The 25,150-nt window shown below is 43.4% G+C and overlaps 1 protein-coding gene and 1 long non-coding RNA gene across 8 annotated transcripts in view; one reads left to right on the forward strand and one right to left on the reverse strand.

The window, feature by feature from the left end:
* The window catches only part of LOC121071229, a 151,498-nt gene that overhangs the window by 38,220 nt on the left and 88,128 nt on the right, over positions 1-25,150 (reverse strand). The gene's annotated exons all lie outside the window — the stretch shown is intronic.
* On the forward strand, positions 10,292-11,999 carry RASSF10 (Ras association domain family member 10). Its single transcript, XM_040559379.1, has one exon. The coding sequence runs from the start codon at positions 10,588-10,590 to the stop codon at positions 11,950-11,952; it is 1,365 nt and encodes a 454-aa protein (XP_040415313.1). The 5' UTR covers positions 10,292-10,587; the 3' UTR covers positions 11,953-11,999.

The raw sequence follows: 25,150 nt of genomic DNA on the forward strand, positions 1-25,150 counted from the left end.
GAACAGGCTGCCCAGGGAGGTTGTGGAGTCTCCTTCTCTGGAGATATTCAAGGCCTGTCTGGACACCTACCTGGGCAACCTGCTCTATGGAACCTGCTTTGGCAGGGGGGTTGGACCCGATGATCTCTTGAGGTCCCTTCCAAGCCCTACAATTCTGTGATTCTGTGACACTCTGTGCCCCAGGCTGGGGCTGCCAGCTCAGCACTCCCAGCTCAGGCAAGGCCCCCACTTAAAGGCTGGCTTCCAGAGGTGCAAGTGAGACTTAGAGTACAGAGCCAGTACATTTTCAAACTTCCCTGGTCCATTTCTATATCATTTTTCTCCCTCTGTAAAACTAAACTTTAATTGTTCTCTTCCCCCACCATATGCTTAGCTAGTTGCAGTCCTGCCAGGTATCCCTCTCTATGCGCCTATACAGTCAGCAGCCTGCCAGCCCCCTGCCTCAGCTGTGACATTTCTAGACCTCCACTTACTTGGAGGCCTCCAATACATCATCTGGAAACCACAGTTAGTCCTGAGAGTAAAGAAAGCTATCTATAACAGAAAGTTTAGGGAAATTACTCAACTAATTCTGCATTCGAGTTTTATTCCAATCCTTAGTTCAAAATTTTTCATATAAATACACTTGTATAAAAGCCAAATCCTGGACTGCATCCACCTATCATTAAAGTCAGGGAGAGCTCTGTGGATATCCAGACATTTCTACCACACCAAAGGGTGTGTTATACCAGGGTACCGAGCTGCAGGTAGGCTCTGCTTCTCAGGATGTAGTCTGGTGTATTTTAAGAACCTCACTGTCAAACATTTTGATCCAGGATTTCGGCTTCCTTTCAGCTTTTAGCCAAAAGGCTATCACTAGCTGGGGCTGCAATATGAGTAAGCATGTACTCTAATAAGGGGAAAATGAGAGCTGAACTTCTCCTTGGCTAGGAAGATCGAAGGACTGTGCCATATAGCTCTGAGCATCTCCAGATCCCCTTGAAGGTTGTGGCAGCAACCCAAGATCTCTCTGGATCAAGACTTCACTCATTCAGGAGGTAATTCTCCAGGGACTTTCAATGAGGTCTTTTTTTTTCACCTCTGACACTGCTTCCACATTACTAGTGTTAGAGTTTCTTCCAAATTTGTGAGGCTTCCCTTCCTGTTCTCTTTTCTCCATTTGTCTCTCCCTCTTTTTTTAAAGAACCAAAAGCCTCCAGCCTTCAAAAATTGTTTAGTTTGCTTTGTTATTTTTATATAGCACCTTTCAAAGTCCAGAGTAAGAGTGGTTCTGTGGAGCTAGATCACACATAGCCAAGAAGGCTGATAGGAGAATGGGTACCCCAAGCATGGACCAGTAAGCTACTTGGTGAGGCTGAGGCTGTGTCTACGATGAGTACATTGAATACTGGCAAGTTCCTTCAGAAAAACAGACCTCAGGGTGTCCAGAGTGCTAAAACTCTGGAGAGATTCAGAGTGGAGAAAAGTCCTGTAACTACATCCTCAAAGGCTCTCCTTCCTTCCTCATGTCTATGTTAAGGAAAACCGTCAGAAAGAATCACTGATGCTGCTACAAGCAAGGTAGAGATGAAGTGAAGGAGTAGAAGGCTGAAAAGAATAGATGATTTGTCATAACAACGTGGGATTTAAATTCTGTAGATAAGAATTTCTTCAGCTCAAATGGTATCAGTTTATACAGTGTCCTCTACTTAAAAACAAGTTGCTAACAAAGTTTTAGAGTTAAAAGCCCATTTTATCATCATAAATAAAATCAAGTGTTGTTTCCTTACTAAAACAAAGTACATAGGATTCGGAGGAACAACAACAAGGAACTGTAGGGAATACAGCTTCAGAAAGGTGTCTGGACTAAGTTCGAGGCTGATGCAAGTCAGCATAGCTTTGAGGCCTTAACTGACTTTAAGCTACCAAAAATCTGATTTATGATAAATATCCCTAATAGAAGCAACAGATTAGCTTCTTTTCAGCATATATATATATATAAAACTTTATTTATCATCATATGAACTAATTATTGATGCATAGGTCTGAAGACCTCACTAGATGTAAAGTATATATGCTCCATTACAACAGCAGCCTTTTCAGTTGGAAAAAAGGCCTCCTGGCACTACTTTTTTCCCACTGAATAGTCAGCTTTTGACAACCGACTTTACAAGCACACAGAAGTGCATGCAAGGCATCCAGAGTTATCAGCTTCCAGCAGAACTTACACCCACCCCAGAAGCCCCATGAGACTCCCTGAGGATTGTTTATAAAGTAAAGGATAAGACCGGAGGCTCTTTTCAGCAACAAGAGAATTGCAATGCAGCAGCCCACTGAAGCACAAGGAGCTGATGATGGATGGAGTATCATTCTTTCCCGAGTGACAAGTAAATGAGGCAGATACAATCTCACTTTTTATATAGTTGTCAATTTGTAAGCTAACCTGAAAATTCTCTTGTGTGAAAAGCACAGCATTATACAGAGGTGCGGGCACGCTAATAATCAGTCTTTTCACTTGCTGTGTGTAATACCTGCAAAGGTTTGTGAGGATTTAGGCCTTCCAAAATCCTGGTTGCTACTACACCAGCAGGCGCTAGCTACAGTTCCTATTTCTGCCAGGATCATACAATATATTTTACTGTGCTGTGCCAATTCTTGTTTTTATCAATGTTTCTGTCACTTCCTTTAAAACAAAACTCCAGAAGCTGCCAGATCCTACTGATTTTCTTGACGTTCTTCTCAATTTTTCTTTTCTTATTTTCCTCACATTGCCTTTGCTGTTGTCTCTCCATTGCTTTCATTGCTATTTAATGCTTATGGCTTAGTTAGGGATCATGCTATCTCACCAAGCTGAAGAAAAGGATAAAGCAAAACATTTTTTTATAGGAATGTAATGAGTGCTAGACAATCCAGGTGTCTCCTACACGTGTTTTTTTTTCAGGCCTGTGCTGGGCCATCCTGATGGGACCAAGCATTTCCTCAGATCCCACCATGTTCCTGGTGCTCTCAGGAAAGCCACACATCACAGAATAACACACCCTATCTCCCTGCTGCATGCACCCAACTCCAGGGTTTTTTTCACATTAATTTAGCCCAGCTCCCTTTCTCACATCGCATATATCACTCAGTTTTCTCCATTAGCTTAAGTAAGGTTGCATCTCATTTTATTTTCTGTCCATGGAAGCCATCCAGGCAATATCTGCTCAAGGGAAAGAACAGCATCACTGAAATCATCTTGCTTTCTCAAGAGACCTCTGGCCTCTGGAGCTCATCCAGCTGACACTGTTAACGTCAGAACGGGGTCAGGGTCCATGCAAATATACATAGACTATATTCAGCTTCATATTCTGTTTAAGTCTTTTTGCATCATCTTTTGTTGAAATGATTTGTAAAACTTCCTTATTTATTCATCTATGAATTTAACTTACTCACCTGAACTTCTCACAAAGGCTTGGCTCCAGCTAGGCTAGTATTATAATAATCTACCAGGAATACAGAAAAAAATGTTTAAAAATGTGTCAAGGAGACAAATATATTGTTGTAATAAGACAAAAGTTCAGAAGTAAGGCTTTGGAAATATGAAAATGCAGAAATGCAAAGGGTTAGAGAGATCACAACTAAACAGAATGAGGCTGGAGAATGTAATAATCTCACAGCCTTAGTTCAGTAAGGATTTCATTATACTTGAGAAGGAAATTATACTTCTTACATAAGGTTTCATAGCTACATAGTTAAACCCTTATCCAAACATAGGCCTATACTGTTACAGCTGAAATTAACCACCGACCCTACAAACAGGACAGAAAGATAGACTGCCTGCTAAGTACACTTAGAGGAAATCAAATAATTTGTGGTAATGCTGGAAACACTGAAAGTTCCGTTTATTCCAACACTAAGCATCCCTGTGTCTTCATACTAATCTACCAAAACATCTTACTGCAATAATACATCCTGATTTTATCATTTCTCACTTTAGGGTGGTTTCGACACTTTTAACAAGCTCCCTGCAATGTATTTTGTTGGGGAAAAGTACATCTAACTTTAAGAGAGATCCTGATACAATAGACAGACAATGCCTCTGTTTGCACACAAAACTCCTGGTTCTTACAAATTTTGGAGTGAACACACTTGTAGGGTGGTAGAATGAGACTATGCACTGCATAGTCACACACAGGAACATACGTCACTAACTGTTCTCCAGCTCAAATGATATATAATTAAATTCAAATCCTCTCTTTGTACCTGGAAGAACTGCTTTACAGAACTGTAGTGCGTACAGTATACCTGTGAGCACATGCGATCCAGATATGCTTGCCAAAATGCAATGCCAAGGTTGATCTGGGGCCTCTTTCTTCATAGCAGTTATGTGAAAGAACCATATTACTCACATCGCCGGCATAAAGAGAGATGTTCGCTTCATGTCTACCCATTTCCAGCTATCAACACTCTAGGGCCAGCTCTCAGCAAAACATGTCAGAGTTCTGTCATTAATCCCAGCAGAGGGATTAATGAGAATTAATCACAGCTTCTCTACCTGTTCTGCACAGAAAAAACAACAGAACTTTTCATTACCATTGCCCCGTTAAGGCCAGAAAGCTCAAGTCCCTTCTGTGCATATAAATCCAGCCTGCAAAAGAGTCATCTTGTGCCCATAAAGGAAACTACGTCATCTGTGTTACTGAGGCCACAGTGCTTGCTTATTCAGAAAGAAGAGAAGGTATATTCGAATGGATATTCACAAGTTAGCGGCTAAAAAATACTTATCAGGAATATTTTGGTCCTGAAGTAGTTAAAAGTCTTTTTGATAAAACTCAGTAAGATAATGTATGACCTAGTGCATCTGCTTTGAGCTTAATGGCCAAAACTGAAAAAAAAGAATTTCTGTGTGATCCTGAGACATTTTCTCAAGGGTTGAAAGAATCGTTTAATGTAAAAGCAAAGACACTACAAGTGCTAAATAATTGAAATTGTCATATTTGCACTGAGAATGGATGCCGAGGAAAAGAATGTCACTATACCTAATATCTGATTAATTTTTTGACCAACGAAGACCAAGTATTCAAGCTAAGACTACGTTATAGCAGTACTAACCCATTCTCAAATACATTTAATATTTTTTGGAGAAGAAAAGCGTAACCATTATTTGAATCAGGTCTTTTTTATATTTTCCCTCAAAGCATACTAGTGCAACTGGATTACTTAGAATCAAAATTTCATATATCTATTATGCACACTAGAAGAAAAAAGTTTTCTGCTCTGTTCAATTACTTTTTTCTTTTTAATGCTAAATAGCATTTAGCAAGAAAAGAAAATCTGAAACATAAGATGTAAAGGGAGAGGGATTCCTTTCCATTCTGAGTCATAGGCACAAACAAACAAAAGCAGGTTGTTAAAGATTTGGTTCAAAGATTAGAAGCTGGAAATCAATATTTTCTTGGTCCTGATCTTTGCTGTGCCCCTAACTTGCTGTGTGACATTGGTTAAGCCTTCAAGGCAGGGATGGTCTCTTCCCATGCATTTACATTACATCTAGCACATCAAGACTTCCAGGCCGTACTGTAACATAAATACACGTCATCATAATTTTCTTTAATGGTAGTCTATACACATACCTGCATTTCCAAAGCACTGCAGAGGAATTTACCCATGCAGCCCCCACTGATTTCACTGGAAGACAGTTCCTCCTGACATACCTTTTTGTAGTTTGGGTGTGTGAGCATTAAAACAAACAAAAAAGAAGTTGGATAAACTAGTCAAAACAGTATAATCCAGCATCAGAGCTATTATTCAAACAGACCACACCACAGTCTTCCCAAATGGATCACACAAGCATGTATTATTAGTGATGTGAAGCAAAGAATTATTGCATGCTGTGTTTGTAAACTGTACTGGTTGCATACAGGGTATTCTGAAACAAGAAAGTACATATCAGATACAAGAAACTGAAAGAAGTGTGTTAAGAAGTGTGTTGAGAGTTCATAGAACTTACAGCATACAGAAACAGATCAGGAATTCATTACTCTTCAAAGTTATCTTTCTCAAGTGCCAGTTCCTTCAGTGGCTTCAAGAGAAAACCCAAAAGAAAGCTTTCTGTCTTGTCTAAAGCTGTTCAGATACAAAGTGAACAGCTTTCTTTCAAAAGAAAGTCTAAGTCTACACACTGTTTTGAGTAAAGTTTGAATATTCCTGCTAATAGAGGTAGTTGTTTGAGCACTTCATTCCATGCATGCTAACTAGGGATGATTTGGTTATTCACAATACAATTTGGTTATTCAGCTTTATACTTTCAGGGAAAACGAGGTACAAAAGAAAAAAGCGTCTGTGAGACAGTGGCCTGTAAGTGCAGGTAGCCCCTTCCACTATTCACATATCTGACAAAGTAGGCAAGCTGTAATACATTTTATTAACAGGCAAAATATGCCCTTATTTGTTGAGTCAAAAATATTAGAAAGCAAGAAGTATAAGGAACCAACAGGTAAACCTCACAAAACAAGATTAAGAGGAACATAGAAAGGGGAGCCAGGAAAGCAGTATTGCTGCTCAGGATCACAACAAAGAGTAACTTCACCAGACAGCGATGGCTCAATACATTACCAGTTGCAGCCTGCCTTTACTCATCTCACTTAGACTGTGTTCTTTTGAACTGTAACCTCAGGAAAAACAAGTAAATTGTCCTGAGAGTGATCTAAAAAGTAAAAGCAGCTTCAATGTGGAATAAAAAAAAAATATCCTGAATCTGAATCCATACACTTTCCTCCATCTAAACACTTTTGAAAGAAGTGAATTCTGTGTCTCAAATACAGATTTCTAAGACTTCCTCCTCTTTCCTGCTATATAAAATAAGGAAGCAGGAAATGCATTTTAATCTATTTATTGTAGGTCCAGCTATTCAAGAGAATCATTTTATTTATTGAAAATGTCAGGGCTGCAATTTTGTTCTGGCAGCTCACCTTCAAAAGATGTCCCCCAAAACAAACAAACAACAAAAACCAGCAAATAAACCATTGGACTCCTCACTATCCAACCCTATAATGGGAAATGCTGTTCTTACCACAAAAGACTCGGTAATGTAGTTGCATACCTCAAAGAAAAGGAAGGAAGAGAAAGAACTCCATGTGAAATACCAGAATATAGCTCATTTCTCATCACTCTGCCCTGTAATTCTTCTGCAGCAGGTAATAATAAACCTGACCTTGGACTTTTCAATACAGCCTGAAAAGTTAAGCTCAGAAATCTCCTTTTGTGAGGTCAGGTGGCTGCTAAGGGTATCATCAACTTTAAATTTTTGTAATTAATAAAACAAATCAAAAAAATGCATGCCATGCAGCAATGTTCTGGACAGCATTCTGTCACAGGAGGTTGCGCTTCAGATGCAGAGGCTGCTGACAGCTGTGCATCGATACAGCAGTACACAAAGCCTCTGGATTACAGGAGATCATGTTTATTACCTTTTACGGTTTAAACTCTGTGATATGTTTGTTCCAGAAATTACAGGAGACCTACATATTCTTTATCATTCCTCTGTTTGAGGGGGGTGGGGGTTGAAAATCTGTCCTTCCCTGCCGTTTGATGTTGTGATGACACCACCTCTCCGTACCCCACGCTCTCGAGGCTTGCACGCACTGTCAGCTGCAGGAGGGGTTTGACTTTGCACGGTGGGAGACGTCTGAAGAAGCCTGTACTCCACTGCCTTCGCGATGCAGAATATATTGTCTGCTGAGCTTGCACTTCCATGTTATCAGTCTGTAGTTGTGGAACTAATGCGGAACTTCCTCATCTGCCTTTCTCACAGAATAATTAAAAGAAGGAGAGGAGGAGAGGAAGGAGGCAGAGCACTAGACAGTCGAGTTTGGTGACTAATGTCACCAGAGTGAAGAAACCCCATGTGCCTCGTGACATTGCTACTGCCTTGCTATATAACCTTAGGTGAGGCACTTGACTCCTCTATACCACAGCATTCTTATCTGCAAAAATGAGGTAACAATGTTACCTTCCTCTGTAGGATCCTTTGAGATCCCTGGATGAAAGGCAAAGGTCTGCCTGTGCTCAGTTGCCTTTTGGGATTCAGTCCAGCAGGGCCCAAACCTTGCTTCAGATAGGTGCTTAAGTGCTTAAGGTGCTTATGTACTTAAGCTCTCAAAACTTTTGAAGCTTTGGTGGTATTTTCCTGAGTCTGCAGACAGACTGAAACAAAATTCCTAAGGGTTAAACTTGAGATCTAACAATGCAAATTTCTGATGCCAACCTTTTAACCACAGATTATATAAATAGTCATCTGATAGGCTTATCCTACTGGAGTCAAGTGTTTGCCTCCTTAATCTTACTGCCTCCAACCAAATTGCCAACACCTTTATTCTGTCTCTGGCAGTGCTGCCTTGGGGGCTCTACCAGGAAGGCAGAGCCAGTTTTCTGTACACAGAGATGTGGTCAGGGGAAGATGGAGCGATCACCTTCCAATTCCATCGTACAAAGCCAGGCTTGGATGCTGGATAGATACAGGCAGTCAGACAAGTTGGAGCAGCTTGACCTGTGTGGAGAATATACTATGTCTCTTCACATCACACCCTGCTCTTCCTGTATTGTCCTGTGCCAGAACTAAGTAGGAACAGACATTCCCATAGGAAATACATGTAAAATGAGATCAAAATGAAATGGGAAAGGCAAGGAATCACCGGTAAAGGGATCAGACAACTTCTCACTGCCTAGTTAACCCTTTCTCTTGTGGAACCTGACTGCAGCACACAACAAGGAATGGTCTGTCCTTACAAGTTTCTGCCAGCCTGATGAGAGCAGCAAGGCTTTTCTTTTCCTATGCTCCTGGGAGCATTTTCATCTTGAGCCTTTCAGAGGCTGTCATATGGTCCCATTTCACACCCCCTTCCTGTTCAACACCCTACCATTTTGGGGAAGTGTGAGCTCTTGGTTTTATCCCAAAGTGGTTACGACCCTCTCTGTCAACCTGGAATGAATTATGCTTTTCAGCACAATCCATGCACAGAACAAAAAGCCTGCGCACCTTAGGAATAACCGTCCAGCAACAAACACTTCCTTCTACACAAAGCAAGTGTCTAGCACCTCTGACACATTGTGAAAGCAAAAAGACTAGCTCCTGAAATCAGCAGCGACAGACTTTACCATCAGACAGGAAAATGTAACTTTACTGTGACTGTGAGATGACCAGGGTCAGGAAGCAAAATTCATCCTGGTTCTGACACCCCTATCTTGCATGCCCTCATTGCAACATGCAGTGGCCGTGGAATTGTTTAACCTGGAATAATACAGGAAAGGGACGTCAGCAGCTGGCACACGATCCGTGTGATCTTCAGCTCCAGGAATGCAGGAATCCGGTGGTCTCTCAGCCCGCTTCCTCACTGGCAGGAGTCTGCATGGCAAAAACCACCGCTGTAACTAGCTGCGTTAAGCAGCCAGAGCAGAGGGCAGGCTCTTCCCCGGGACTGTGTCTTCCAGGCAAGTACAGGAGAAGCTGGCACAGCAGCTGCCCATGTTGAGCCGTGCACCAGAGGAGAAAGCAGGGCGTCAGGCTGCAGGATTGTTAACTCGCTATTTCAAGCTGCAGAATTACAGCAGTTAGGTTGGAATGCCATAGACCCGTCCTGTTCCACTGACCGGAGCACAGGCTGCATCCACACAAGAATCCTCCCCATGCAACACCGATTTTATTGGCAAAAGGTACAGATCAACATTAGAGAGTTTTCCCCCTGTACTCATTATAATACTTCCTGGCCACGCAGAAAAGAAGCACAGGTCCTCGAATCCCCGCGATACATCGCAACACGAAAATCCGTGCCACAGCCCTGCCTTTTATTCCCACTTTGTACATCTCCTCATGTTAATCCCCACTCGGAGACCGATCCTGTTCCCATCAAAGCACGCAGCACACTCCCATTAAAATTTGGCTCGGCTATTATTTTAATAACCCTCAGACATTCCCGTCCTTCGCATATTTCATCTGCGAAGCGCTTCGCGAACCCGACTTTCCTAATTACAGGCGGCCGATTCACTAAAACTGGAAATTCCTCGCCAGTTCTGCCTTTAGCTTTGAAGCTGCGGGACTCGCTCTGTCCCTCGGCACTTTGGAAGATCCCTCGACGCCGCTCGTTTGCAAGAGGCAGGGCAGTGGGGAGCGGAGCGGAGCGGGCGGCGGCGCCGCGCCTCCCAGCTCCCAGCCGGCGGATCTCGGCGCGGAGCGACGGGGCGGCGCTGCCCGCGGGCCGGCGGCCGCCGCCGGGGCGGGAGCCGCGGGGGGCGCTCACGTGGGGGCAGAGGAAAACCCGGCGGCGGCGGCGCTGGGCCCCGTCAGAACGCGGGCGGCGGCGAGCAGGAGGCCTCCGCTGCGCTCCCCGCCGGCCCCTCCCGGCGGAGCGTGGCGTGGGGCAGGAAGGGGTGGAGCGGCCGGCGGAGCGCACGGCGGGGAGGCAGGCGGGCAGCGCGGCGGTCAGGGCCGGGGGCGTGCGGGCGGCGTGAGAAGCGGACCGGCCATGCTGAGGCCGGCCGGCGCCGCGCCTCCCCGGAGCGCCCGCGTCGAGCGGCAGCCCGGCCGGCCCCGCTGAGACCGCGGCCCCGGCCGGCCGCCTGCGGCCGCCCCCGATGGAGCCCGAGGAGCGGAAGATCTCGGTGTGGATCTGCCAGGAGGAGAAGCTGATCTCCGGGCTCTCCCGGCGGACCACCTGCTCGGACGTGGTGCGGGTTCTGCTGGAGGACAGCCACCACCGGCGGCAGCGGCCGGCGCCGCCCGAGCCCGGCGGCGGGATGCTGTCGGGGCCGCCGCACTCATATTGCATCGTGGAGAAGTGGCGCGGCTTCGAGCGGATCCTGCCCAACAAGACGAAGATCCTGCGGCTCTGGGTGGCGTGGGGGGACGAGCAGGAGAACGTGCGCTTCGTGCTGGTGCGCAGCGAGGCCTCGCTGCCCAACGCGGGACCGCGCAGCGCCGAGGCGCGGGTGGTGCTCAGCAAGGAGCGCCCCGGCCACGGCCTGGGGGCGGCCCGCGGCAGCCTGGCGCTCACTCAGGAGCGGCAGCGGCGGGCGGTGCGGAAAGCCTTCCGCAAGCTGGCCAAGATCAACAAGAAGCGGCAGCAGCCGCTGGCCCGGGAAGCCTCGGCGGCGGAGAGGATGGAGACGCTGGTGCACCTGGTGCTCTCGCAGGACCACACCATCCGCCAGCAGATCCAGCGGCTGCGCGAGCTGGACCGGGAGATCGACAGGTACGAGGCCAAGATCCACCTGGACCGCATGAAGCGGCACGGCGTCAACTACGTGCAGGATACCTACCTGGTGGGCGCCGGCGGCGGGGAGCCCGAGCCGGAGCCCGAGCTCGAGCCCGAGCCGGGCCGGGAGACGCCGCCCGCCGCCGACCGCCCCGAGGAGGACTACGCCAGGAAGTGCGAGGCGGTGCTGCAGCTGCAGGAGCAGCGGGCGCAGCAGGAGGAGCTGCTCGAGCACCTGGCCGCCGAGATCCAGCAGGAGCTCAACGAGCGCTGGATGAAGCGGCGGCGGGAGGGGCTGGAGCTGGCCGCGGGGCCCGGCCTGGCCGAGACGGACTGCGACACCACCGAGCTGAGCGGCGGCGGCGAGGGCGAGCTGCAGCTGGAGCACGAGCGGGTCAGGACGCAGCTGAGCACCAGCCTCTACATCGGCCTCAAGCTCAGCACGGACCTAGAGGCTGTCAAGACCGACCTGAACTATACGCAGCGGGCGTGGGAGGACAGGGAGCGGGAGCTGCAGCGCCTGCTGGAGACGCTGGGCACCCTGGACGTGGCGGAGGCGGCGGCGGAGCCGCGCGGAGCAGCCGGGGGGCGGCGGGCGGCGGCGGGCGGCGGGGGCGGCTGGCTGGAGCAGGCGCGGGCGCTGCGCAAGGACCGCGCTGACAACGACGAGGACTCGGACACGGGGCTGAGCTCCATGCACAGCCAGGACTCGGATTCGCTGCCCGTCTGCGAGTCCCTCGTCTAGCGCCCGCCGCCGGGCCGGGGATGCGGGGCGGCCGCCGCCCCGCCGCCCGTCGGGTGCGCGGCCGCCCGGCCCGGCCGCGGCCGAGCCTCCGCCTGTGGGGCGGCCCCGAACCGCGCCCAGCCCCGCGCAGCGGGCCCTCGGCACACGAAAGCTGCTGATCGTCTGCGAGCCGGCGGGGGAGAGAGATGGCCCTGCTGCTGAGGTGCTAACGCCGAGCATCAGGGAACGCGCTGCAGATCCTTCTGGCAACGAAAAGGGGTGATCAATTACTTCTTCCAAAAGGGCAAACTAAGGCAAAACAGAGATGAACGTGCCGTATCAACCAGCTCTGCGGAGCGCTTTTCTTTTCCCTATGCATAGATAAGAGTGCTTTGTTTAAAGGCGTACTAAGAAATCTATTAGTATCAGCGTTCCTTTGACAGTCCGTGAAAGCAATTAGCAGAGCCTGTACGTACACAGCCTTCGACTACGGTTTTTCACTAGGCTAGCTGATACTTGGCTGAGCTTGGCTGTAGGTAAACAAAGTACAGAATCAGCTTGAGCTACCGTTTTTAATAATATAGTTTGTATCAGGCCAAGAGATTACAATGATAAAAGCATGACTCAAGCCCTAGCTGCACTGCAGCTTAATCTTTGCAGTTATTCTAATAAAAAAAAAAGGCATCAGCTGTAACATGCATTTCACTTAACTGCCAAATCTTCCTCTGCAGCTTAACTCTTATCAAAAATACGTGATCTGCTCTTACAATAAGAGAGATTAGGATTGTTGTATTTCTGAATAATTACAGAGATGGTTTAAGCAGTGAGAGACCAGAGAATGTTTAGTCAGGCCTGGCTGACGGTGTGAACTTGTTAAAACTTCTGAGATTATTATTTATGTAAGGCTATTTATGAAAGTTTTCATTTAATGATAAGAAAGTATGAAAAGGGATACATCAACAGATCAATTCTTTACTTTGTACAAAAACCTTGCAGCTGCCTCTCCTGAAGCCTGGGTCCCACTCCCTAGCGGTGTGCTCGCTGGTAGGATTCTGTGGGACAGCAAGGAACAGGCTCTGCGGCCGGGCAGCTAGAAAGCCATAGGAGAAATATTGTCTGGGGATCTGCTGAGGCTGTAAAACTCCCCGTGTGCTATCATTCTTGAAAAGTGTTATTCCACTGAATGGGTTTCAGTTATAAAAAACTGTGGTTTATTTTAAATACTGATTATATAATTGTTTTGCATATTTTAGCCAAATTTGGAAAATATTTAATAACCTATTTTTAGACCTAATAAAATTCTTAATAAGACTAAATGACTGTTCCCAATTTAGTGCAATTAAAAATAATATATCAGGTCTGGGATTTTGCTGCCTGTTATCTTGTGGTGTCATTTACCCTTCTCTGGAGCAAGAAGAAAGACAAAGCAAGCCAGACTTCCCCAGGACGTCTCATGACAGCGCAGTCCCCTTGCCTCCTGATGGCACTTAGCACTCCCTGAGGTCCAAGCACCAGAGCATGCATTGCTCACATCTAGACACTGCAGGTGCAGTGTAGTAGCATTTATAAGTGTTGGCACACGTGCATTAGGAATTTCACCTTACTCTGCAAAATACATGGCAGTAAAGCTGAAGAATAAGTTGGGGGGTGGGGAGTCGCGTTGTCGCACTGCATTATTTTAACCAGCGCGGCTGTAATGGGTGGGTGATGCAAGTATCTGTTGATACCTTCTGCAGTGCCTGATGTAGGCAATAAACCTAAAATTGCTTTATGTAAGTTCTCCTATTAGCCACACCAAGCAAATAAAAAGCAAGCACATTATAGAAATAAGCTGCAACAGGCCATACGTCATTATGCTATTGATATAGACGTCAGGTATTTTGTGAAACGTGAGGTGAAGGAAGCCAGGAAATTCAAAATTGCAAAGCAAAGTCTGCCTACTCATCCTCGGCTAGGAAAAGCCTTAACCAGGACAAAATCACTTTTGTTCTAGCTTGCTGAGGGACATGCTGGTAGGGTGCCTTGTAGTGCTTGCTCTCGGCCACTCAGCACCCCAGAGATGATGGGGTGGATCGCAACCCTGCTGATCTGCTGGCCCCTGCCCTGCGAGAGGGCTGAGAACACTGCAGCTGGCACTGTAGACTGAAGGATCTGGTGGGGGCTGTGGAGACTTCCTACAAGCACATATTCAAATGTGCTCCTATGCTGTGTGCTTGGAATTGGGTATATTTACTTGATACTTGAACAGAGTTACAATACAAGTGCAATGGGATCAGGTTTTGTCCTTGCACTCAGATTGAATTCAAACATCTTCACAAATTCCTGTCTCCAACCACTATTAAAACATTAGTATAGAAGAGGAAATCGCTGTTTGCATTGGACCAGGTAATTCTCCCTTCCCATCCTTAACTAATAGAGACAAGTCACAGAACGCTTGGCTTTGACAGGGAATTTGGCCCCGGGGTTTAGCCTGGCTCTTAGCCAAGGGTTAAGAGAGCTGATTCCGCATTGCAGGTAGAAGGGCAGGATTTTATCTCCTTTCCTGCTATGAGAGAATGGAAGAGAGAGAGAGCGGGAGAAAAAACTTGACCAACACCATGAAAGAAATCTGCCTCCCAGCACTGCTGAGAGAGAGGTGAAAGCTCTGGGACCAACACCTGTTTTTTATTTTATATACCATTCCCCAGACGTCCATCTTCTGGAGAGTCAAGACCAGTCTAATCTTTCTCTTATTCTAAGACCAGACAAGCAGATATAGGTAACCACGAATGGAATAAAAAAGACTAACAGCATTATGAACTATTTAATGTAGGTCAGCATATAGCACTGCATTGTGCTATTTGTTTGATACCCCATTGCTTCTCAAAGCAAGAGTCAAGGACCAAGGGCAGCAGACCTTTCTCAGATGCAATACCTACAGAAACCAAAGGGAGGGGTTTTTTGGAAGACATAATCAGAGCAGAATCAAGCCTTAAGTTTCACGCACCCTTTGAACAAGTATAATCAAGCACTGCAGCCCAAGTCCTTTCTGTTTGCTGCCCTTGGCCATGTTTTTCTGTCTGCTCATGGCGCTTTGGTTTGCACCTACACAAGAGTTTGTGGGACCAGCTGGTGAACCAGATCAGAAAAAAGCTGATTGGCTTTAACTCAGGTGAGACCTCTGATGCAGCTCAATGTACAGTCACACAACAGCTTGAACCAGTGACAAGGTATAGTGATAAAAAATGAGAAATAGAAGGCACCTGAAAAGGTGAAGTTGACTCTTTCAGCAATATGCACCATCTTATGCTAATTTATGTGTTGGCAAAAGCTTGGTTCCGATTGTAAATATCCCCCCACTCACAGCCTGAAGAGAAAACTTCCAGTGGAAGACTATGGCTGGAGCTGAAGCTCACCTATATTAAACCTCAAGGGAGCCAACTAGTCCAGCTTTTATCCTTGATATTGTTTCAGAAATCCACTGGCAAGCAATATGAAGACTATGTCAAATTTGATGTATTTCTAGCCCTTAGCACATGAGAGAGATCTGCCAGTTTGAATAACCACTTTGTAGGGATATCATTTGATGCCTTAAATGATTGTGTGTGGTGGTGGGAGATATATTTACTGTAATGAACGCTACTGAAATGCAAAATGAATGACCTACTAACTATTGCCATTCATTTATGCAGTACACAGCCAGACAAATTGGAGTTCAACTGAACTCTGACTTACAGTGACAGATCCTTTTCCAAAGAACCTACAGTCTTAGTTTCAGACAAGATATGAAAGAAGGAGGGAAGCAAGTAAGTGGGCGTGACAGAAGGAAATGTCATCAAGCTTTATTACCGACTGCTTGTGTGAAACGTATCTTCCAGGTTTACTTTAAAAATATGTTCTGTGTCTGAGTCTTGAGAGACATGCACACCGACCTTTCTTTCCCTCACCCCCAGTGAATTCTACACTAGTTTGGGCTTTCATTTGCACTGAGCTGGTCTGGAGTACAATACATGAAAAGAGCAGCACAGGCCATGAAATGAAATAACAGGTCCGGTGAGCTCTGCTGCTTACCAAGTTGAAATACAAGCCATTGCGGATTGTTGGAAGCAGTTGTCCTTTGAAGTCACTTGATATTATTGCTCCTGAGCTGGCATACAAAGTTCAAAGAAATGAGCATGGCAAAGTGCAGGGAGTCTACACAGATGTTACTTCTTTTATACAAATTCACACTGCTAAGTGAACTTGGAAGCTTAACAAAAAGGGAAAATTTAATAAACTCAAAGCAAAATTGGACTCAGTATGCAAATTAGCCAAATATCTTCAAGCACAATTGTCAAATAGTATTTTTTTTTTTTAAATATTACTTGCATAATTGAATACTTTACTTGTGTAAAAGCATCAGAGCAGAGCCTTTCATGCAGGGCGGATTCTCACGCCCCTTCACACACTGCATAACACCACTGAGTTTGCTGCCCATTTCTTAGTGTACAGTACTAACTCAATCAAGACATTAGAACATGCTCTTAAAATATAAATTCTGCAGGCTTTATGCATTGCCTACATGTCCGTTTGTTTATGCTTTAAGCTTATTTGGGAAGTTTTTTTAAAGTCCCTCTCCTCACTGTTTTGAAAATGATCCATGAACCCACTGATGGTCCCCCAAAAATATAATTTCCCTCCCATTAATATTTTTCCTCCTTCCTGTCAACCTACTACTCCTCTACTCATCATTATTTACTCTGAATTTCATGTATAGTCTCAGTCAAATTGGTGTGAGTCTACAGATTAGCATTAGGATCCTGCTTGGCAAGAAACATGAAGAAAAAGTTTTTCCATATCATGGCAAAAATTCATTGTTTTGTGCAGCACGTGGCAATCTCAGATGTTTTTTAAAGCTCTTTATGTAATGATATATCATACAGCGAGAGCACATGCTCTCACCAGTTGTTTTTTGCCACTGTTGCTTGCTGCCATTCAAAAAAGTATTATTATTTTTTAAACGTGTCTCCAAATTACCTTCCAATACCTCCTAATTTGAGAGGCAAGCAGTTCTCACATGAGGAGGGGGCACATCTCAAACTGCATCCAGGGGGGAAGGCTATTGCAGAGCACTGAGGAAAGGAGACAGTTTCTATTCCCAGCTCTAAGAATAACTTGAAGAACAAGTGGTATCTTCTTTCCCTTGGAGCACAAGCATTTGATGAAGATATTTACCATGTAATTACACGCCATCTGGCAGAAGGAGGCCTCATCTACTTGTGGCCTTTTAGGCACTGTTATAATGAAAACGTTAAACAAATTTTTCTTTTTTGTGCTTCGGCTTCCCAAACACTGAAGTGTGTGTGCTTCCCTGTTAAAATGGTTTTTAGGCATCTTTCCCATTTAACAGCTCAGTGAAACCACTGCAGTGTGACTGCAGAACACATCTCTGCTAAGTCAGTCTTGGAATTTTATAGAGTTTACTGAAGAACAGAAAAAAAATAATCACCTGTGACTCATAGGAGGAGCTCTTACATATCTGTAACATGCTATCATCGGCTTACTAGCACCATGCTTAACATGGCTTAATTACATGATTATTTAGTCTATTATCTCTAAAAGAAATACTTTTCATCAGTCAAATTATGCTCATAAGTAGGTCTTTGGAAAATGTGTTAAAAGCCTTTAGGAAAAAATATTTAATCCCTGCTTCAATTCTTCAATTTAATGTAATCCCCCTTCTTTTAATCTCTTACATTTTTTTTTAATGTAATCAGGCTATTAGTTTATGCATTTAATAATCAGAGTAGCCTAATAAATTAGAGTTGTTGGTGGTTTGTTTTTTTCTGTTGTTTTGTTTTGCTTTCCCCGCTTTTCACTGAATCTCTGCTTGATGGACATTTCTTAAGAACAGACAAAAAGTGACTTGGAAATGGAGAGACGGAGAGACATGAATTACCTTTTGAAAACACTGGTCCTTGTTCCAATGTGAAATAGAATAACCTGATCATCCAATCATTTTGAGTTTATTTTTACATATTTACTGACTTCAGGGTGTGGATTTTTAAAAACAATATCCCCTGCTCTCTACCTGTCAGGAATAGGCTTAGGTTAGAAGACAGCATTCTGGCTCAGAGGGATTTACAAACCAGTCAGGGCAGTAAATAGCATGTACCTTCCTTCTTTCTCCTCTGGTATGGAAGGAAATACTTTCCTGCCTCTGCACAGTCTAAATGAATTGGGGATAGAAGGGGACAAGAGAGTGGAGAATGAAACCATGCCACAAGAGAATGGAGCTGAGCAAGCAGCTGAAGGGAATGAATAAGAAAGGACAAAAAACAGCAAGAAGCCTGGACAATAGGAAAGTAGCAGGCAGCAGGAATTAACTTCTGCATTGTAGCAAGGAGATAAAACTCAGTCTGCGGTAACTGCCACACATGCGTGCTTCAAACTGTTTCACTACAGCAAACAAACAACAACCTGGGAAGAATGGGAACCTATGTCACAGTATTTTCATGGCTTAGCAGTACTGTAGCCAGGTAAACAGGAAAATCTTGTGAATTTCCTGAGGTTCTGTTAACTTAGCTATAAAGTCCTGTGGCTGCAGAGTTTGCAATAGCATAGCATAGTGTGTTGAATATTTGAGGAAGAAACGTTATTCTCAAGTTGCTTTTTTCTTTCACTTTTAACTCATACTTGGTAAACCTGGAGGAAAGAGTGTTTCCCTAGATGATACGTTTATATCATCAAGGTTTCTCCTTAATGCACTCTTTCCCTAGAACATCAAGCCTGAGATGCTGTTTATCATCTGGATGCTGCTGTCACGTTGTGTTTACCTACTTGTTTTTCCAAAAGCAGCGACACAAAGTAAACAGGTTATTGAGTTTAATTTAATATTCAAGTTTAAGGTAAAAGCAGATCAAAACCTATTACTCCAGCTTACATAAACCAGCTTGCAAAGCACATGTAATTTCTAAGTATGTTTTACAAGCTAGTTTGTGTAAAACAAGCCAACTGAGCCAGATTTACATTTCAGTTGTTTAAAGTCTCGTCAAGTGTCACAGAAGTGAGTCACATGGAGTTTAATTATTCCAGTTAATGAACACAATTACCATGTTTTGACAATATTAATTGGACCTGCACTTACACTCCTTTCTTCATTTCACCTTCATAACCACCTCCATAATTACCAACTCCTATGGCTATAGTATGCCTAAAGGAATAGTTTACCTTTACAGAACATGTATTTCACTTCTCTCTCACTGCTCCCCTTCCTCCAATATTCCTCCCTACAAAATTTCTAGGCCTTTTTCTTTTCCTCTAGTCTTTAGCAATCGGGTTTCATCTTTCCAAGTACCAATGGTGAAAGATACCAGAATTCACCTGCCACACACTTTTAACTCAAGGCTCATAGCTGCTAAGTCACAGTCATTCCAGCTGAACTTCTTTCACACCAGTGTTTTTGAATTTCTTTTATTTATAAAACTGAAGAAGAGGTATTTTTCCTAGTTCAAAGACAAGTAACCAGACAACCAGCTTATGCAAAAGGGCACAAGCTCCACTGTTTGGCCCAGGATATAGGAATCTCTTTGTGAAAGGAGACAAGTTTGAGACCCTGAAGACATACCCATTTAACCCAGGGATTAATTCGTGCAACATTTTCAGCTAGAACTAAATAACATCATTCTTACTGGCATTTGTATAGCAATAGGACCACACAACATAGAATCCTTTTACACTAGCTGTTTTTAAAAGACACAGGACAAAGCAGTCCCTGCTTTGAAGAGATCACAGTGCAGCCAGATGAGCCAGACATCCCCTGATATGATGGCATAGGTGCTGCAGTGACTTGACTTGGGTGCGCGGTAAATTAGTAACAAAGACGGGAACTAACGCCAACTCTCTGAATTCCCAATCCACTTTCCTCTCTGCTAGACCCACACTTCCAGCCTGTAATGTGGTACAGACAAAAGGCAAGGTATAAATTCATCTCCACCCCTTACTGCCACAGGAGATGTATACCAGGTAACATGTGGAGACTTACTCAAGCTACTGAAGAAATACGGGAGGTCAAAGAGTATTAGGAAAGCGTTGTACTAGACTACTGCATTTCATAACCATGTTTCATAAGAGTCTCAAGTCTACTATTTTGTACTCCAAGAATTTATGGTTTGGGGAAGATTCTTGATTCACCTGAATGTTAGTGGCATAAATAGCTACTATTTATATAAATGTGTTTCATTCTCCATCTCCTGAATACCTGTACTTCTTTCTGCAACAAGGAGAACCACACATACTGTAAAGATCTATCCATGGACAAATTTTCCAGCTCATCAACGTTGTTAGCAATATATACTTAACAAACCTGTAGTTTTGGGACTCTTTTAATAAAAAAATATGTTTGTAATTCACTCAGGGCCTCAGCTCTACCACCTGCTTTTCCCCCTATGTGCTACTGTCATGTATTCTTGTTGCACACTACCATGCACCTGAGCAAAGTCAGAGAATACTCTCAGATTTGTTGATCATGAAGGTCCAAGCTTTGCTGTTACTTCAAGTGACACCAAGAAATTTTCAGTAGCTCCATGGAAACAGAAACTGAATTTTGGCCTTACATCTGAGATACCTATCAGGATATCTGATCATTGGGATATTCATACTGTTCATCAGAACGGCTAAATCAATGCATTAAAACATACCTCATAATGAACAGTGAAATTCATTTTCACATGATATACAGTGGAGAAAAGAGCTGGTTGGGAAAGTTCACACAAGACTGCCATATTTCAACTTACCAATCCAGCAAAAGCAAAACACTTAATGAAGAGCAGCGCTGACAAACGTGAGCAGGTATCGCTCAGAAGCCTGCCTGGCTTGTTCTCTGATGAACTCTCTTTCTACTGCTGTTCTGTCTGGGTTGTGGCTGCCAACGTGAAAAGTTTCTCCCTTTCCATCACCCATTCATGGCAAATTCAGCTAAAGAGAAGTATCGGAATCAGTATTGATGACTATGGGACCTAAGACAATAATTTCCTTCAAACTATTGCCAGGCCAAACATTTGTACTGAGCTCACATCTGAGGTTCTCAACTTTACTTAAAAAAAAAAAAAACACATAAGCACGGTATTTTAAAGTGACTGAAGGACACTGCTATGGAGATCTGTATCGCCACAACAGGCTTAGTTACACAAATATTTTGTATGAAGGTTGCATCTTGCACTAGGCGCAAAAGGAGCAACTCCAAACATTTTATCATATATCTTTTGCTCTGTCTAGATGAAGGCCCTAGTTATTACATAACATCAGTGAATGTTATGGCTAGTTCCGTTGTCTAGGAACCCACAGTGATTAGCACTCTACAAGTTCCAGTTTGGTCCTTCACTAAAACCTTGTATGTGGGAAGGTAGCCATAATACACAGTATGTAATTAATCTGACAAATTTTCATTTTTATTCAAGTATCTAATGAACAGAACAACGTCTAAGACAAGACTGGAAAGTACCAAACTCAGTGTCTAAGTCTGCGAGTGTTTTAGATACTGAATTATGAACCTTAATAAGAACAAGCCTTTAACAGTTATTTACTAGACGGAAAAATGCAAATAATGGAAGTCATGAGAAAATGGTGCAAATAGAACTTGCTTTCAACATTTTATATGGCTTTATATTTAGAATATGGCATGCATATGAGCTTTTCCTATTGATTTGTGTTTTTGATTGTTTCTTAAGGCAGAGATACTGGCTAAAACAGATGAGTCTTGCAATTTTATTTAAAGTGCAAATACAATAAATGTATATGAATGTTTAACTGATCATTATCACTGATATAACTATACCTGTTATTCATGATGTAGTCAAATTATTGAACTAAATAACTAAAATCCTGCTCAGTCATGAAAATATGAGATCTCATCATGTCTTATCTCATTTTAAAGTTGACCTATAATCAGCACTTCTCTAGAAAAAGTGAAGAAATTCTTTACAGTTGACATACACTTCAAACTGAAGAAAGGAGCTTCAAAAATATCTCACAATTCCTGGCAAATTATTTCCATTAGTGTAGTGCTTGCAGAAATTCAGAACTCATTTCCATAAGCTACTCAATTAAATACAAGGTGACTAGGGTTCTTTTTTCTTCCTGGTCCCATATTTCAAGTGTGAATATCATTTAGACATTAGCAGATAAAAAATATGTCAATGAAGGACAAGTACAAATTCAAATTACTAAGGAGAAAAATTAAGTTAATTTCAGTGTGGAATGTTTGTAAGCAATGTGTAATCAGACCTTAGTTTAAATGACTCTTAATTAAATAATCTATTATTATCTTCACTGGAAAAATCAAGCCTAAACATGCGCAAGTGCAAAAGTGAAATGATTCCAACTGCATTCAGCATTCAAAAATAAAGATGTTTTAGTACATTAACATTGACCAAAAGTGTATTTTTGCCTTTTTTTTTTTTTTAAATCCTCAAGGGTATGAAATGCAGCTGAACAATCTATTACATGTTTCACTAGGAGTAACAAAGGTCAAATTCCAGCCCAAGGTAGAAATTTCCGTGACATCCATGAGTGTCATACATTCAGATCTGAGCGCAGTCTATCCATAAAAAAATAAGCACACAACAAGACATTCTCCAATATTGTTTGAGAAGTCTGTTGCTCATTTGTTACTTGGGCACACCCGTGTCCAACTTTCTTTTCAACAAATAGCATTACTCTTTATACCCCCCACTCTGAAGCAATTACTCATTTCAAAAAAAAATAATAGAACAGTAGTTCCCAAGTGACTGCATTCAAACATCTTTCCTGATGCTAAGCAAACATCATGCCATTTTGAGTATCATGCCTAAGCTTGGCCCTATTTCTGAAAAAGGATTAGCACAAGCCAACCAGTCTGGCAGGACTGACAGTCACTGACTTCAAATCACACATCATCTCCACCCCAAAGTATGCCCCCAGGGCCTTCCTTTGCAAGATTTGCTGAGGGGAGAGAGGGTATGGATCAGACACCAAAAACAACCTCTCAATTTGGGAACCCAAGTCTCACTTTCAGAAAAGGTACAGGTTTAAGTGCTGTCAAGCTCCAGTGAGACTTGTCCTCCAAAAGCTTGTTGCTTTTGAAAATCACATATGAAAACAGTCCAAAATCATAACTTTTTGAAAATTGTAACCCTACTACATAATTCAAATACTATGCCTTTGATACTTAAAGCTGTAAGTCAATAAGGAGGGAAGCATGTTGTTCTAGATGAGGAGAAAATTTTTGCATAGAGAGTTTTTCCAGTTTCATATAATGAAACCTGTCTGGAGTTACCACTGGCGGTTTTCTTGATATTCTAAAGAATTGGGTCCAGGTCTTATTAAAGTATGGACTGAGGACAAACAGAAATATTCAGAATCTTCCCCAAGCCCAGGTTTTCTAGGTCACAGTAACGCATGGCTAGGAAGTGAATTAAGCCAGCACTGTCCCAGTGAACTATTATTTTTTAAAATGCTCACATTCATAACATAGCAGTATTCTCCTTGCTGAGCATATCCATCTCATTGCCAGAACTATCTCCACAGAGAAACTGAGTGATGGAATCATGAAGATTTGTTGTGAAAGCCTAGGTTTTCACAAATCCAACTGCCTGACTTTGCTGATGCTCAGCTGATATTAAACTTGCAGAAAGGAAAACAAACAAAAAAATGTCCCAGCTCCTTGACCCCTTTCTAACAAGTGCTCTCACACCCTATTTTCTTTCACAGAAGGAAATCCAAGTTGAGAGCTGCCACTACTAAAGACATAAGCTTAGCTCTAATAGTCCACCAGGATGCTAAGAATGTAAGACATATCTGAAGGTAGCTGGAAGAAACAACACTGCAATTGAATGCTTAATTCCCAGTTCAGTGTGTAAAAGCTCTGGAAACCTAGCAATGCCTTTGATCAGGAAAAAAACTCTGCACTTCAATCACCTGCACACAGGTTTGCAAGAGTGCCTGCCATCAGGGTGCTCCAGAAAGCCAGTGCTGGTAAGAGAATCGCTCTGGCAGTCTAGGCAGATCCATCCATCTCCAGCAGGTGAGGTCGCCCAACAACCTCAGGACACACTCCTAAGGCTAACTAACAGACCCCTGTTGGTGGATCCAATCTCCCGATTCGATAGGCTCATACAGGCTGCTGTTCAGCTGTCTCATCCAGTCTTTTCCTACCAGCATACACCAACCAAGTATGATCTCACAGAATAAAAATAATCCACCAGTAACTGCAATACAAGCTAGACCAAACTCGTATCTGAGGTTCATACTTCAAATACTGGCTAAAGGAGTGAATAATTATTGTGTATTTATTATTTCATGCTATAAACCTACCCAGCCAAAGAGCTAGAACCCTTAACTCCACCAACTTCAAGGGATTTAGTTTTCATGACTGTGAGAAAAGGCTCATCCATGCAAAGAGCAAACTTGAAAGGTAATCTGACTTTGGATAATCATGCCATGTAGTATGCCATTTTTTCCTCTACCATCATTCTTGCCCTGACTTTCTTACACTGCATAAAAGGGAGAAGGAGAGAGGCATACACAGATCCCTAAGTAGCATTACACTGATAGTTTCAAGATGGTTATGGAGCAAAATCACATGAAAACAAATGTTCACAGAAAGACTCAATCTTATACTGATAAAGCAATGGGGGGGGATCCACTTAAATCTGCGTATAGTAAGGCATTGATATAAACCTCCAATTTTTTCCTATCATTTGGCAAAGGGCAAGAGAAGGATCTCAGTCATTATTGTTGTGTGGACTTCTAGCCAAAACTGATTGCTACAAACATAAAAAAAATCTTCTTAGCCCAGTAAATGTTTCACAAAAAAAAAAAGAAGCCAAAATTTTATGTAAGTTAAAAGAGGCAAGACCATATCACCCCATGTTCCTATATAAAAGTCTAGTCAAATTTGCATATACAGAAAATTCATACATACTCATCTTCAGCATGAACTGCAAACATTTATAGCCTGGAAACAAACATTCAGGGAGTGTCCAGACTAGCCTTTCTAAACAGCAAACAATTAACTTAAGGTGAAACTATACTGCAGACATGCCCGGATCCAGACAGTATTTCTTTCCCTCTGGCTGAGAGGAGAATGGAGGCTGAGTGGAGAAATAACCTTTTTCTGGAAAGCAAGCAGAAGACCTATTACTCCGAAGAAAACCAGTGAGGAAAGAAATGGGTTTGAATAGCAACAAGACCTGTGGCAAAGCAGATGAAGCCAGCAGCTGTG

The sequence above is a fragment of the Cygnus olor genome, chromosome 5 (assembly GCF_009769625.2).
Source record: "Cygnus olor isolate bCygOlo1 chromosome 5, bCygOlo1.pri.v2, whole genome shotgun sequence".
Lineage (NCBI taxonomy): Eukaryota > Metazoa > Chordata > Aves > Anseriformes > Anatidae > Cygnus > Cygnus olor.

Excerpts from the sequence above, each read along its gene's own strand:
- RASSF10 (XM_040559379.1), top strand. The coding sequence starts at position 10,588 with ATGGAGCCCGAGGAGCGGAAGATCTCGGTGTGGATCTGCCAGGAGGAG.